Here is a 14,739-nt window from a genome sequence, read left to right on the forward strand (position 1 = left end):
TCCAGCTGTTTCCTCTCTGTGCAGGCACCAGCAGGGTTTTGTGTGGGGCTGGATGAAATGTCAGGCAGCTGCTGCTGCGAGTGTGCTGAGCTCCCTGCAGTGCCCTGCTGCCAATCCCAGGTTCTGTTCCTACCCTGAGAGGTTCTCCCTGAAACCCAGGTGATCCCAGGGCAGTCTGCTCACAGCTCCCTGAGAAAGCAGCTCTCTGTGGCCTGTTCTCTTGGCTGGTTAGTGAGAAATTATCTCCTGGCAATTGTTAACCAAGTTATCGCCCCGAGAGTTCCTCTTTGGCCATAACCTGCCCCATTTTGGCTGTGGCACAGGTGTGATAAGTGAACTGCCTGTTCCCATTAAGGTTTTATTTCCAGGTGTTTCCATCAAAGTGGTGGTGTGCTGGTCCAGGCTCCCCAAGCTGAATAATCTCTTTTAGATATGACTTATTTCCCACTCAACTGGCTGTGCTTTAGAAACTCATTATGAATTATTGCAGTGACAAGGCGAAAGGAAAGGCACAGTTTGATTAAATAATCTTAATAATGAGGAAATGAAATATTAAAGTCTCTCCTTGTTCTCTGACACTACTAACAGCTGCTAAGTCTGCTCAGATTTTGCCTTCATCTTAGCTCTTGTTTGGTGGAGGAAGTGAGAAAATGAAACCCTAATGATGTTTTTCCAAATTCCTTCTGTTCCAGGTGGCAAATCTGAGTGCCAAGGACAGCACTTTCACACTGAAAGATTGTGTATACAAAGAAGTGCAGAAGGACTGGCCTGGCTACTCAGAAGGAGATCAGCAGTTGTTGAAGAGGATCCTCGTTAGGTAATTATCCATTTTCTTCTCTCTGATACCATCCAGGGAATCCTGGGCCAGGGAAGGTTCTGTAAGTCAGGAGGTTTGTGAGATGAGTGTGTGATCTATTTTGGCATGATTTTAAACTGTTGGAGTGGATTAAACTTGAATATCCAAGTGGATCCACATTTCACATCATCCTGGGCTGCCTTTAAATCATTAAAGGCAAAGCCTGGGGGAAACCTGGCTGGGAGCAGAGCTGGGAGAGTTAACCCTGCTGGTAAAATCTTGGGAGATGAGTGGATTAAATGTCTCCAGCTCAGCTCTCCTTTGAAATTCTCCTTTTTCCCCCATCTTCCTGTGCAGGCTGAAGTGTTTCATCCCCAAATCTGAGATTTGATTGGAATTGTGGATGCAAGGAAAAGCAAGAGGTTGTTCTGTAGGGATAAATCCCTTACAACTCCTGCTTGGAGAGTGATCTTTGTTCCCATCTTCCCTCCTGGAACAGCCCTTAGCACACTCAGTTCATCCTTATTGCTGAAATTTTTTTTCCCTCTAGAGAAATTTTCCTTAGGAAAAGCTTGGAAGCTTCTGGCTGGCAGGGAAAAAGACCAAATCTCCCATTTTTTTCTCCAGAGTTGTGCTCTGAGTGTTGATATTTTTCAGTGCCTTGGTACAGATTCTGTCATGCAGGCAGAGCTTTTACTTGTGCTTTATTTTATTGCACTTTTGGTTAAGCTGAAGCACAGCATGCTCTGTTTGAGAACTTCCCATGATTTAAAAGCACAATTGACTTGGAGATGAGACTTTTTTAAACCAACAGAAAACTTGCACTCCAAGTGCTTTGGAGTGCTCAAGGAAAATCAAAACTCATTTAAATGGTCTTGATGTGAAATTGTAATTAAAAGGAAAAATACAACTGTCGTGCAATCTTGATGGCTTTCAAAAAAAAAAACCCAAAAAATAAAAAGAGCCTCAAATTGAATTTTTCCCTGTAGAAAAGCCATGTTTACTACTTTTTCTAGAATTGTGGCATTCACTTGGGCGAGGGTCTAAAAATAGACCTTGGAAAGGATGTATTCAACTGTACAAACAAAGCCCTGCTCAGGCAGTGCAGGTAATGAGGCTCCAGAATGGAAAAAAAACATGTTGGGTTGAAGACAGGAGAAAAACAGGCCCAGCAAAAGGGCACAGGAGGCAGCAGACATCAGGGTTTGCATCACCAGCCAATTGTTCCTCCTGCATTTCAGGGCCAGTGGCCACTCAGTGCCTCAGTAATTAACATATCTGCAGATATTAAAGCTGGGTCTAACTAGGCTTGGGTTAAACCAACTCGTTTTTTCATCTTTTTTTGTGTTTTCCATCCCTCTGTCACTGCAGCCTGCTCTGGGAAGGTGTCCCAGCTGTAAATGAGCTTTGAGGTCCTTCCAACCCAAACCATTCCAGGATTCTCTGAAATCTTTCATTTGCTGAACTCAATCCTTTAAAACTCCTTAAATCCATAATTAGCAATTAAAAGATGTGCCTTGCTCAGGCTGGTGAACCCCCAAAGCCACTTTCACTGGGCTGCTTGGGCAACACCAGTGTCCCCATTTCCACAATCCCCAGCTCCTTTCTTGAGTTGATCTGTGGCTGCTGAGGTTGTTTTAAATAAAATTAAACAAAGCCAGGACAGTGGTGACACTGCAGATGTCTAAATATTGCTGCAACACAGCCCAAGGTTCAAGCTCAGGTTAAAAGCCAAATCTTGTCAAGTCCTGGGTGTTATCTCTGAGATAAATCTTCCCAATGTTTAAAGGATATGAGTGAGCTTTAATGCTGATTCCAGTTTCTTGTGGGAGAATTTAAAAGTGGTTTATTCAGGCTCCACAGCTCCTGACAAACTGACTGCAGAGCTGCTTTATTAAAACCTTTAACCCTGAATTCTATTTTTTTTTTTTTCAGTTTGTCAGCTGCAACTTGATGGAAGAGTAGTTGTTTGGTTTTGTTGGTGTTTTTTTTTTTTTTTTTCCTGGGTGATTAATTGAGGGGCAGTCTGGTGTCAGAATTGTTGGGCAAAGTTGGTGGGGTGGGAAAATACTCAGAGATCTGGAGAGGAGCAGAGACCCAGCCTGGAGGGGAATTCAGGCACTCAAATGATTCTAATTGTACTTTTTGTTGCTACAGAAGGGTTTCTTTATTTGTCCAGTACCACAAATACAGCCCAGAGTAGCTCTGTTTTGCATGATGCAACTTAAAAGTGTTATTGGGAAGCCCAAAATGTAAATCCTGGTGGACCAATAATACCTCAGCAGTTCCTGTTATAATGCTGCTTTTCCTGGACCCAGAGGAGCTCGCTGCTGAAAGGGCTCCTGTTGCCATAAAATGTTGTTTTAATGATGCTAATGAGTGGGAGAACTTATTCCTCAACATCTGAGCTTGAGTTTCAGCCCCTCTTCAGTGAGCTTTGCTTTCTAAATTGTCTCAGAAAGCAGAAACTCAGCAGAAATTTGTTTAATTTATGTCTCCCTGAGCTGTATTTCAATCAGCAGGAATAATATCTGATATCCTTCACACCTCAAAATTCAATACCACTTTTACTGATCCCCATGTGAATTATGTTTCTGAGGCTGGAATTGATTTGTTTTAATTCTTACGTCACCAATTTGAGAGAAAAAAGATAAAATCACTGAAAAAGGAGTTCCAGCCTCAACAGGGAATCTTTTTATGTGCCCAAGAGCTCAGCCTTGGCCCTATTGCTCCAAGGTGTTCCCTCCATTTCCAAAGACCAAAAATAAAAAATTTCACAAAAACCAAAGGAAAGCAAGAAAGAGACGAGCAATTCCAATTTCCCGTTGATATTTTCCTGTAGCACTTTCTCCTTCCCAGATTTTTCTCAAGAGACCAGAGCCTGAACCAGCTCCTTTATGGCACCTGCAGGCAGAGTGTGAGCCCAGGGACAGCTGCAGGTGTGCAGTGCCAGCTGTGGCCCTTGAGCAGCCCCTGGTTGTGTTTTGCAGGAAGCTGTGCCAGCCCCAGAACAGCGGCGCTTTCCAGGGAGAAGCTCCTTCCCTGAGCCCTCCAAAGGACACCCTCAACTCCAGCTCTCCCCCTCAGGTGGGTGATTCCCCCTCTCCCAGCCCCTGGATCCTGATGGATTTGGCTGCTGGCTGTGCCTGTCTGCACCCTGTAATCACCTGCTGCAGGGTCAGGAGGTCTTGGGGGTTTTATTTCTCTTTTATTAAGTTGGAGTCTCACTCTGGCTTTGCTCAGCATCTGTTTCTGCTCTCGTGGGGAGGATCTCTGACAATGAGGCTCAGGTTTAGTTTTAAGGGCTAAATTCCTTTTGCAGTGCCTCCATCCCTCCTGGAGTTCCTGGGAGAAGGAGCTTGTGTTTTCCTCATTACTAATAATTGAGTGGAACGAAGCTGTAATAAGCAGCTCCCAAACATGGTTGAGTTATTAAAACCCTTGACCTTTTGCAGCCTAATTGCCATGACAGATCAGGGGCAGGTTGGGCTGCTCCTGCCTCAGAGATGCCAGAGCAGGGAGCTGTGAAAAGAACATTTTGCCTGTTTTTTCCATGACCATAAACCACACAGGAGCCGTGTCAAGCAAAGCCTTGTCCCCAGTTCTCCCAGTATCACCCAGCACAGGCGTTGCTGGCGTTGTGAAATGTGCTGCCTTCCCTTCTCCCAGTGTGGGTCAGCCCAGACAAGTTGAGTATTTATTCTTCTCCTGCCAATGGAATGTGTAATGCCTGCTTGTCTGGACAGACGCACCGAGGATTAGTGGCAGAGAATATTAACAGGTAAAGAAATTATGATCTCTCTGGCACTGAGAGGGAGGCAATTCTCTGGTTGAGAACAAGGACTGTGTAACTTGTTTGCCAGGTAGCTGATTCCAAATCCTCTGCTGTGGGCATGTTCCTGGTGAATGAAGAATGATCACCTTCAAGTTAGCTCGGAAAAATCCTTGTGTCTTTTTTTTAAGGTTGAAAAATCATCTTGTTTCTCTGGCTGTCTATATTTTAGAGATCCAAAGGTTTTTAAGGGTGAGGTTTTTGATCTCTCAGAATGACCCAGTTGAAACTTTGGGTTGGATTTAGGAAAGGCTGGTGAAACAGGGACAATCCAATGTGGAATAGAAATGTTTCCAGCATGATTCTGTCGTGTCAGACAGCAAACCACAGCGTTGTGAGCTGTCACTTTTTTAATACTCTCTGGCTGCAGTTTCTATTTAGAGAAATGGTTTCTAATGGGTGCAGTGCCAGCAGAGGATTGGGATTTGGTAGGCTGGAATGCAGAATATTTTGGGAAAGTTCAGCTGTGGAATGAAGGTGAAGAAGATTGGTAATTGTAGAAAATGGATGTGTATAACCCTCCTAGGCAGAGAGATGAGTTTGGAGAAGCTAATAGTTGTTTTTAGAGAAAAGGTTGTAAAATCTGGCAGATTTTTTAGCTGTGTCAGCTGTTCAGAGCCCTGCAGACTGAGATGGCCCCTCCTTGGGGAGATGGACACTGGGAGCTGATGTTGCCAAGCCGGTCAGACGTGCTGTCCTTGCCCCTTGAGCTCAGTGGCAGAACCAGCAGCTCTTCCTTAATTACCTTGACAGGTGGAAAGAATTCCTGGCACTGAGCAGTGTCCTCAAGACCCCTGAGTTAGCAGAGAGAGAGAAAATCCAGGGGGGAATAAAGAGGGAATTAGGGGCTGCCCCAGCCACCATCCAGCTGCATTTCAGCGATGGAACAACATTTCCATTCGCAAACACGTCGTGATCCTGCCTGAGACAGAAAGAAAATAATGGATTATCCAAAAGAAATACCCACAGCTATCACTTGTTTTCCTCTGGGCACGAAATCATCTTTGGCTCAGAGCTGTGGCAGCCCCAGAGCTGCCAGGTGGGCACACACTGAGGTGGTTTTGGCTGGGCTGAGCCTGATGGATGGGTTCTTCCATGGAGCAGCTTTTCCAGGCTGGAGGCAACTGCCTCCAAGTTAAGGGCACAGCTGGGAGCTGCTTCCTTCTCTAGCCTTGCTCCAAAAAGGGCTGCTCAGGTCACGTTGGCCCCTGTGATGTGGATTTTTGAATGTCCCCTTTTGCCTGGAGTTCTGAGAACTGAGCAGTTGGTGCTTCCTCCCCTCTTCTGGGCATTGCCTCCTTCTTGAGAAGAGGAAGGGATGGGGAAGGGGTGAAGCTCTTGGCCACAGAGCTGGGAATAAAATGCAGAACTGGTGAATCCCTCCCTGCTCCAGAGGGCTGAGCAGATTTTTCCTTCACTTTGGACTTTGGATTGACGTTTTTATCACAGAATGGTTTGGGTTGGGAGGGACCTTAGAGCTCATCCTGTTCCATCCCTGCCAGGGACAGGACACCTTCTACCTGTCCAGCCTGGCCTTGGACACTGCCAGGGATGTTTCTGTAATTGGCTGGGACAGGGGAAGCTGCAGGGTTTGAAATAAGCTGCAGTGAGAGCAGGCTGGGGGTGCCATGGGCTGTGTGTGGATAACAGGGAATCAGGAATTGCTGATGGGATTCTTTAAGCTGTCCCACCAAGCTGTGGGCTCTGGGAAGCAGCTTGGGATGGATAAGCTGCTTTTCCCAGTGATATTTATCCCTTCTCCCCTGTATTGCACCACCACCTAGTGGTAACATCCAGCTCCACTTCTGCACCTTCAACACGATTTATTTCTTTTTTTTTTTTTTTTTTTTTTTTTTTTTTTTTTTTTTTTTTCCCCTTCCTCCTCCCCTAACAGAAACGATCCCAACCTCTGGAGTTCATCGACCCCCTGGCCAACAAAAAGCCCAGGATCTCCCACCTGGCTCACAGAACCCAAGCCACCGTGAACGGGAAGCTGAACTCCTCCAACGGGAAGGACGCCCCGGCTGCCCCTGCCCTGCCCCCGGCCCTGCCCGAGCCCAGCTCCGGCTCCTCCCTCCCCGCCCTGGAGCTGCCCCGGCCCCACGATCCCCTGGCCGATGTCAGCAACGACCTGACTCACAACGGCAGAGACTGTGAGAGCAGCACGGAGCCTCCCGACAGACTGAGTCACCCCCTGCCCACAGACTGTGCCCAGAGCAGCAAACACAGCTGCGGCTCCTACGTCAAATCCAAGAAAAAGTCCAAAAAGCACAAAGACAAGGAGAGGAAGGAGAAGAAGGGCGAGGAGAAGTGCAAAGAGGAGAAGCAGAACTGTGAAGTAATAAAAAATGCTGACTTAGTTAGTGTTCCCCAGGAGCAGGTCCCAGGTGAGTGGGGGCCCAGAGGTGCTGTGGTGTTGGCTGGGAGTGGTGCCAGGGCTCCCTGGGCACACAGATGCCAGCACTGTCCTCCCTCCACACCACCAGAGGTGCTTCCTCTCCACACAGGGTGTCAGGTTTTTCCTGTTTAACCTTTTGTCCTGTTTGGAGCTGCCCCAGAGCGTGTCATGTTTCTCCTGGTTAAATTAAAAGCTGGGATAATCTGTGGGGATGAAAGGCTGGGAGCAGTGGGAAGAGCAGGGCAGTGCTTGTGTTGGCTGTTGTGATGACTCTTGTTTGGGTTTTTAATGAAAAGTTACTCACAAAAGCTCTTAATGCTGGCTACAAAAGAAATGATAGATAAACCTGGTGATAAATGCTGTTAAAGCAGTGGAGAACCAGCTCTTCCAGGCTGGAAAAGCTTCCCTCCATCCCACTGGGGCTGGGGATTTATTTATTCAAGGACTGACACAGCAGTGAATCTCCATTGAGGTGGGATGAAAACATTTTCCATCAAGCCACTCTTTCAAAGTCAGTCATACACTCTTAAAACAGAGAATATTTCTTGGCTGATCCCATCCATTCCTTTTCCTGCTGCTTCCATGTTTTCTGCTGTTTGTTCCAGCTCCCCAGAGCACTGGGACTTTCCCTGCAGCCTCTGGGAATATCTGTTAAATTCCTTTTTCTGCATTTTCCTTCACCCTGTTACTATTTTTTACATTCCCCTTCCTGCTTGGTGCATGAAAATCCTCCAGTTTTGGCTCCTGAAGGAGAATATTTTGAAATGGAGACTGGTTTGCTGGATTCCTGGGATGAGGGAGTTTCTCAGGGAGCTGGGATTGAGCTGGTCCCAGCTCTCCCCTTCCCCACTGGCTTTGCAGCAGTGACAAAAAATGCATTTTGGTGGCTCAGCAGTGATTCCTGAGGACAGTCTGTGGGGCTCATGGGTGTGTGGCACTGCAGAACTGAGAATTCTTGGACTTTTGTGTCAATCCCAGGGTTTTTTACTATGAATGTTGTGTTTCTTCCACGTTGTTTCTCTTTCCCCTGAAGAGACACTCACACATTCTCTGTTTTTGTCTTACAAACACCCCAAATTCTTGGGAAATTGCTGAGCCTCCTCCACCACCTTTTCTGCTTCTCTTTACTGTTTAATCCCTGGATTTTTGTTCATTGTGAGGAGTTGGGTTTTGTTCCTGCTGCTGTTTTGAGGTAACAAATCTGAGCTGGGCTGGGAGAAATCACAAACAGGATGTGGTCAGTCCTGCTTGGATCCTGGACAGCCAGAGCTGGGGTGTTTTCCTTCTGTGCTTGCTGTGGGTAGCACCATCCTCATCCTCCTCCTTCCCCAAATTCCCCCTGGAGCTGTAGGGAAGCAGAGAATCACAAAAAGTTTGGGTTGGAAGGACCTTAAAGCTCATCTGGTCTCTCACCTCCTGCCAGAAGTGGGAATTTCTCCCAGGAATTTTGTTCCAGAGGCTCTGGAGGGACCTTTGGGGTCCTTTCAGTCAGTAGGTGGCACTCACAGGCAAAATAAACTTCTGAGTGTCCCTTTCCTTCCACCATCCTTAAACCCTGTTCTGCATCTTCCACCCTGTGGTCAGGGAAGGAGGAAGAGCAGGAGGAGCTGCAGCAGGAATTTGGGATTGGGATGGTTTTAGAAACTCTGGGTTTGTGCCATTCTCTCTCAGGAAAGCTTTTCTGTGGAAATTCAGAGGAAAATCCATCTTTTAAAGGATGCAGTCAGCTGCTGACTCAGGCTGTGTGACTCTGGTGAGGATTTGGAATGTAACACAAAATTTGTGGAAAATATCCCTTTCCAAACGTGGGTCCAGCTGCTTTCTTCCTCCACATTTATCCTGGTGGATGTGGGGGATGAGTCTGCTGTGGGTTTATCCTGTTCTCTCTCAATTTCTGAACATTCTTAGCTGAGCCTTCATCAGTGCCTGGATTTGTGTTTGGAGCTGCATTCCCTAAAACCCTCCCAGCTGTTCCCTGCAGGACTCTGGGATTTTAATTCAGGAATCTCACCCTGGAGAATCCCAGAGGAATCTTTCCAGTGTGGAACAGAAGGTTCACCTTGCCCAGCTAAAGCTCTCAGGGCTGTTTTTTCCTCATTCCCAGTGGTGCTCAGTGTCATCCCACTCCAGGCACTGTTTATCCACCAATTAAATTCAGATTTTTTCACTGCTTGGTGCTCTGGCTGATGTTGGTGTTGTTTTGCTGACAGACAAATATTGGAGCAGCCTTGAACTTTCAGCCACCTTGTTGTGGCTCCTCTGCCTCTGTCAGTTCCAAGCAAAACAGAAATCCTTTAGAATTCCATAAACTGTATATCTCAGGCAAGTTTTAATGAGTTGGAAGCTAAATTGCAAAGAGCTTTGAAGTTTAAGAACGTCTATAAACAAATCTTTATTTTTTCAGGTTTAAATGGAACATGCAATAATTCTAGTGTACCAACATCAACTTCAGAAATGCCAGATTATTTATTGTAAGTATGTTTATCAGTTGCTTCATCACTTTGGGATCACATTTCAAGCTAAAAAAAAAAATCACAACGTGCTGGGGATTTTTGTTGGACTTTTTGTGTTATTTGATAGAACTTTGTTAGGTGGGTGTAAGAAAAAGAGTAAAAAGAGTAAACCCAGCTCTGCAGATTAATAGTTGAGACTAAACTTTGATATCAAAGTTGTTTTTTACCTCCTTAAGGAGTTCAAGGTTATCTCCTAGAAATTGTTTTAAGTACTTCAAGAAACATCTCATACCTTAGAGGGGTTTGAAAGGATTAAACATCTCCATGTTCCAGCTGGAAGCTCTGAGAGGGAATAATCTGGTTTTTTGTGTTGGGAAAGGCAGGGCAAGGAAGGATTTGGGGTGGTTTGCTAATTCTTGCCCTCTTCAGAGCCAAGATCATCTCCATAAAGGAGTGAAATATTCTTTCCTGGGAGGCTCTAACCCCTGGGTTAGGATCTGAGTTGTTTCACCTCTTGACTCTTTAATCAGATCCCCTCGAGGTTAATTCAACAACTGAAACCCAAAAAATCCCTGTGAAGGGAGCCCAGAATCTGCATAAACCCAAACCTGTTCTAAACAAAGCTTGGGGTGGGGAAAAAGTTGTAGCTGAGAGGGGGAGAAAAATTCCCAGTGCATGTCCCAGCCCTGGGGATTGTTTCCATCAGAGCTGGTTTGGCTGTGCTGGGATTGCTGGGATGGAGGAGGAGGAGGAGGAGGAGGAAGCTCTGGGGCAGATAAAGGTTTCTCTGTGGTTTCTGCTTTCCTGGGCTGCATCAGCCATACAAACAACCCCTTCAAGGTGACATTTTTAGGGCTTTTCCATAGAATTTGGGTGGTTTGGGATGGTTTTTCTCTCACCCACGTGCTGATCCCTCCCAAAAAGGGACATTGCAGCTCCCTGGGCCCTTCCCAAAGAAACTGGGAGAGGTTTCTGAGCTCTGTGTTCTCACCTGGTGTGATCTGACTGATCCAGCTCCTCAAACTCTATGACCTGTCACTGCTGTTTGATGCTCCTTTATCCTGTGTGATGGTTCTTTATCGCAGCCCCTGGCAAGGAGTCAGTTCTAGAAGTTCAGAGAACTTTAAAAGTTTCAAGCACTGAAAGTTCCCCCTTAATTTGAGGCCTAAATCAGCTTTTCCATGTTCATGCACCACGCTGCCCCTGCTGCAGGGAGGCAAATTAGAGCCATCACCTGCCAAAAGGTGAGTTTTACCTTCAGAGAGGGCTGTAAATGTCAGCTTTAATGACTTTTTGCTGAGCAGAATAACTCCCAAAAGGCCCCCAAAGGCACATCAGCTCAACCTGAGCTCAGGACAGTCCAGTATCTCCAGAAGGTGCTGGAAATAAAGTTGCTGATGGTAAAAAAAGAGCAGAATAAAGCTCCTCACCGTGGTTTCTTGTCGTGCTCTTGCCACATAATCACCCTGTGAGCATTTTGCAACGATGGCTCAATGCTTTTTGTGTTCCTTTAAAGACTCTTAGCACTGGAAGCATCGTATTCCTGCTGTTCCAATGGCTGGCACAGAGGCAGAACTCCGTGTTCTGCAGGCCAGCAGGAGCCAGGGAAGCTGTAGCAGCACTATCTGAGTGTCCTCCTCCACCCCCAGCTCTGGCTGTACCTGCCCATTCCACCCTATCTGGCAGAGATAGAAGTTCTGGGAGCAAACATTGTTTGTTCTACAGGAGGTCAAGGCAACAATCCTCAGTAGTTGCCTCCATAATTTGCTACTTTAATGCAAGTCAGGGTGAGAGGAAAAGGCTTCAAGCTGCACCAGGGGAGGTTTGGATGGGATATTAGGGAGAATTTCTTCACTGGGACAGGGAATCACCATCTCTGGAGGGGTTTAATCCTTAGGGATGTGGTTTAGTGCTGGAGTTTGATCTTGGAGGGCTTTTCCAACTTTAATCCCAGAATGGTTTGGGCTGGAATGAGCTAAAGCCCATCCAGTCCCACCCCTGCCATGGGCAGGGACACCTTCCACTATCCCAGGCTGCTCCAAACATCTCCAGAGGTGATACAGCCACATCTTCTCTGGAAATTCCATCCCAGACTCTTCACAGTGAAGAATTCCTCCCCAATATCCCATTTAGACGGGATAAATCACCCACAATTTTATTTCCAATCACTTGCCTCAGCACCACCACATCCCCAAAACCAATTTCAACCCCTCTAAAAATTCCCCCAAACCCTTTTTTCCCTGCAGAAAATACGCAGCCATCTCCTCCTCGGAGCAGCGCCAGAGCTACAAGAACGATTTCAACGCCGAGTACAGCGAGTACAGGGACCTGCACGCCCGGATAGAGAGGATAACCCGACGGTTCACCCAGCTGGATGCCAAGCTGAAGCAGCTTCTGCAGGGCTCTGAGGAGTACAAGGTAAAAAAAAAGCTACAACACCCCAAAAAATTTTAAAAAAATCCCGTCGTGCACGTGGCGGAGCTGCAGGTCTTTGATCTGTTGGTGTCGAAATTCCAACCTCAGAACTGGTGGGGAACGTGCACACAGCTGACAGCTTTGGGGAATGCTCCTTCAGCCAGCTCTGTGCTGCTCCTTTTTCAGGCTGGAGCCACATCAGGGGACTTGTTGACAAGGAAAGGCCTCAGTGAGACAATTGGTGTCCTTAGCCAAAAGCTGCTGGAAGCTATTAGTGTATCCCAGCCAGAAAAACTCATATTTGCACATATGGGAGCGTATCAGGGCTGGAAGGGGAGTTAGCACAGGGTCATCTGTTCCTCTGCAATCTTTGATCTTAATAATGCAGCATTATTGGACTTGTCAGAGTGATTTTTAAAGAGTTTTAGCTATTCATTAGTTTGAAAAAGTGAGTCTCGCCGAGGATAATAAACAGATTTTTACAGAGCACCTATTGTGCTAAGCACAGCTTCTTCCCTCAAACCTCCTGCCCTTCTCCTTGCAAAATTCCTCACTGGATTGTTTTTAGATCTTGGTGGAGGGGAGGGAAAAAAAACAAAAACAGCTGGAGCTTTGGAAATGTGAATTATCCTGGAATCCAGGTGTTTGTCACAGGTAGTTCTCATGTCCTTGTGTGTCAGCTCCAGGATAATCAGGGAGTCAGAGCTGGATGTGGCCATTGGATCTGCCCAGGGAAGCCATGGAGGAGCAGATTTTGGTTGGAATTTGGAGGAATTGTGTCCATTGGGCCATCAGTAAACACCTACTGCAGAACTGACAATAATGCTCTATTATTTTCCTCTTTTTTTCAGACCATCCACGATCAAATTTTACAGGAATATCGAAAAATTAAAAAGGTAAGAGAAGGTCCTTGGCCACAGAAGGCTTTTGGGTGGTGCCCCTGGTGTGACTGAAAGAGATGGGCCCTTGCCAAGAGCAAACCCAGGCTCTGAGGCAATTCCAGCAGATCTTTGTTCAGCTCCAGCCCGTCCCTAAAAGCAGCTCAGAAAGGGTTTGGGGGGAGCTGGGAGTGCCTGGGGATCCTGGGGATCACTGAGCCGTGGCACAATGGGTGTGTTCACCCAGGGCCTTTATCTCTCCAGGGAAGGAACAGTTTGTGTTTCAGATGCACAGGCTGAGGGATAGCAGGATCCCCTGGGGGCTCCTGGGACACAGGATCAGCCTCTGCAGCTGATTTTTGGAGTTTTGAGCACATAAAATATCTTTAATTCCAGTAATTTTTATGCAAAGCATCCACACACTAGTGGGGATTTGGGATTTTTTGCTTTTAAATTAGTGATTATAGTCCTGAGCCCTGTTGTGCTGAGGGATTTAGGAGCTCTTTGAAGAGATTCCCTGCATGTTGGGAGTTCATCTTTGTTCCAGAGGGCAGGTGGTGGTTGTTGGAAGCCCAGTTAGGCTGAGCTTAACTCAGGTGTGCTCCTTCCCTGGAGCTCTTGGATAATGCTGGAAAAGGATTTTATTCATGGCTGGGTTTGATCAGAGCAGGACTGTTTTAAAGAGAGATGTAAAAAAGCTTCTTTCCATGGTTTTAAGCTGAAAGAGGGGAGGTTTAGGTGGAATTTTGGGAGGAAATTCTTCCTGGGGAGGGAATGGGATGGAATTCCCAGGGAAGCTGTGGCTGCCCCATCCCTGGAAGTGCCCAAGGCTCTGGGAACACCTTAAAGCTCCTTCCAGAGCCTGAAGGGGCTCCAGGAGAGCTCAGAGGGATTTGGGACAAGGGGCAGGACACAGGGAATGGCTCCCCACTGCCAGAGGGCAGGGCTGGGTGGGATTTTGGGAGGAATTCCTGCCTGGGAGGGTTTGGGAGCTGTGGCTGCCCCTGGATCCCTGGCAGCGTCGGTGGGGCTGGGAGCACAGTGAAAGGATGAGATGATCTCTGCATTCCCTCCAACCCAAACCATCCCATGCTTGATTCCCTGATCTCCTCTATGCTGTCAGTGTCCAGAACCTTTTCCCACCTCTGCATTTCCTTCTCTTTTTTTTTGTTTGTTTTGCAGACAAACCCCAATTACAGCCAAGAGAAGAACCGCTGCGAATACCTCCACAACAAACTGGCCCACATCAAAAAACTGATAGCAGAGTATGACCAGCAGCAGTTTTAGCTGCCACTCACCCCTGGACTGGGTAGGGCAAACCAAAATCCAGTCACCCTGGACGTTAAGTTCCCTTTTATACACCCAAAATCCCTTTCAGAGACGAGCATTAATTCCTCGTGGTTGAAGAACTTGGGGATGACTTTAAGATGCCAGATCTGTCATGTCCACGTCCAGCACGCTCCTCCCGAGTTTTTAAGCCTCTCTGAATGTTGGAATGTAACAAATGGATAACAAAAACAAACAAGCAAACAAAAAAACAGACAAACAAAAAAAAATTCTGCTTATTTGAAGCCAGCGTTTGACACTTAAGAGAAAACTTGCCTAAAGTGACCGAAGCTCCCAAAGGTTAAGAATCTGTAGTTTTCATGGATTAAAAGTTTGGCATGAAGTTGTAATTCCCCTCCCTGGCCCAGCTCCACGTGGGTTACAAATTGTCCTGCACATGGTGAGGAACTGGAATTGCTGCTAGGACTGTTTGGAATGAGAGCTGTGCGCTCCCGGCTCCGCGGAAATACAGCACGTTCCTGAGCTCTCCTTGTCTGGCCCTGCTTTGTCATTCTCATCCTTGGGGGGTGGTGGTGGCAGCACACAGGGTCCCCCCCGGGCTCAGCACCTTGGCCAGGGCAGAGGTGGATCCCAAAAAAAAAAAAAAAAAAAAAACAATCCCAAAATCTTTTTTTTTTCCT

General features: G+C 46.8%; 1 protein-coding gene across 2 annotated transcripts in view; it reads left to right on the plus strand.

The window, feature by feature from the left end:
* Positions 1–14,587, plus strand: part of ELL (elongation factor for RNA polymerase II) — a 50,218-nt gene extending 35,631 nt beyond the window's left edge. For both annotated transcript variants that reach the window (XM_056512763.1, XM_056512764.1), the window contains exons 6-12: positions 693–817; positions 3,787–3,883; positions 6,523–7,015; positions 9,431–9,497; positions 11,726–11,897; positions 12,746–12,790; positions 13,955–14,587. In XM_056512763.1, coding sequence (XP_056368738.1) covers positions 693–817; positions 3,787–3,883; positions 6,523–7,015; positions 9,431–9,497; positions 11,726–11,897; positions 12,746–12,790; positions 13,955–14,059 — 1,104 coding nt within the window. In that variant the 3' untranslated portion in view covers positions 14,060–14,587. The remainder of the gene's footprint in view (positions 1–692; positions 818–3,786; positions 3,884–6,522; positions 7,016–9,430; positions 9,498–11,725; positions 11,898–12,745; positions 12,791–13,954) is intronic.
* Positions 14,588–14,739: the final 152 nt, after the last annotated feature.

This window comes from Oenanthe melanoleuca, chromosome 28, assembly GCF_029582105.1.
Source record: "Oenanthe melanoleuca isolate GR-GAL-2019-014 chromosome 28, OMel1.0, whole genome shotgun sequence".
In the NCBI taxonomy this organism is placed as follows: domain Eukaryota; kingdom Metazoa; phylum Chordata; class Aves; order Passeriformes; family Muscicapidae; genus Oenanthe; species Oenanthe melanoleuca.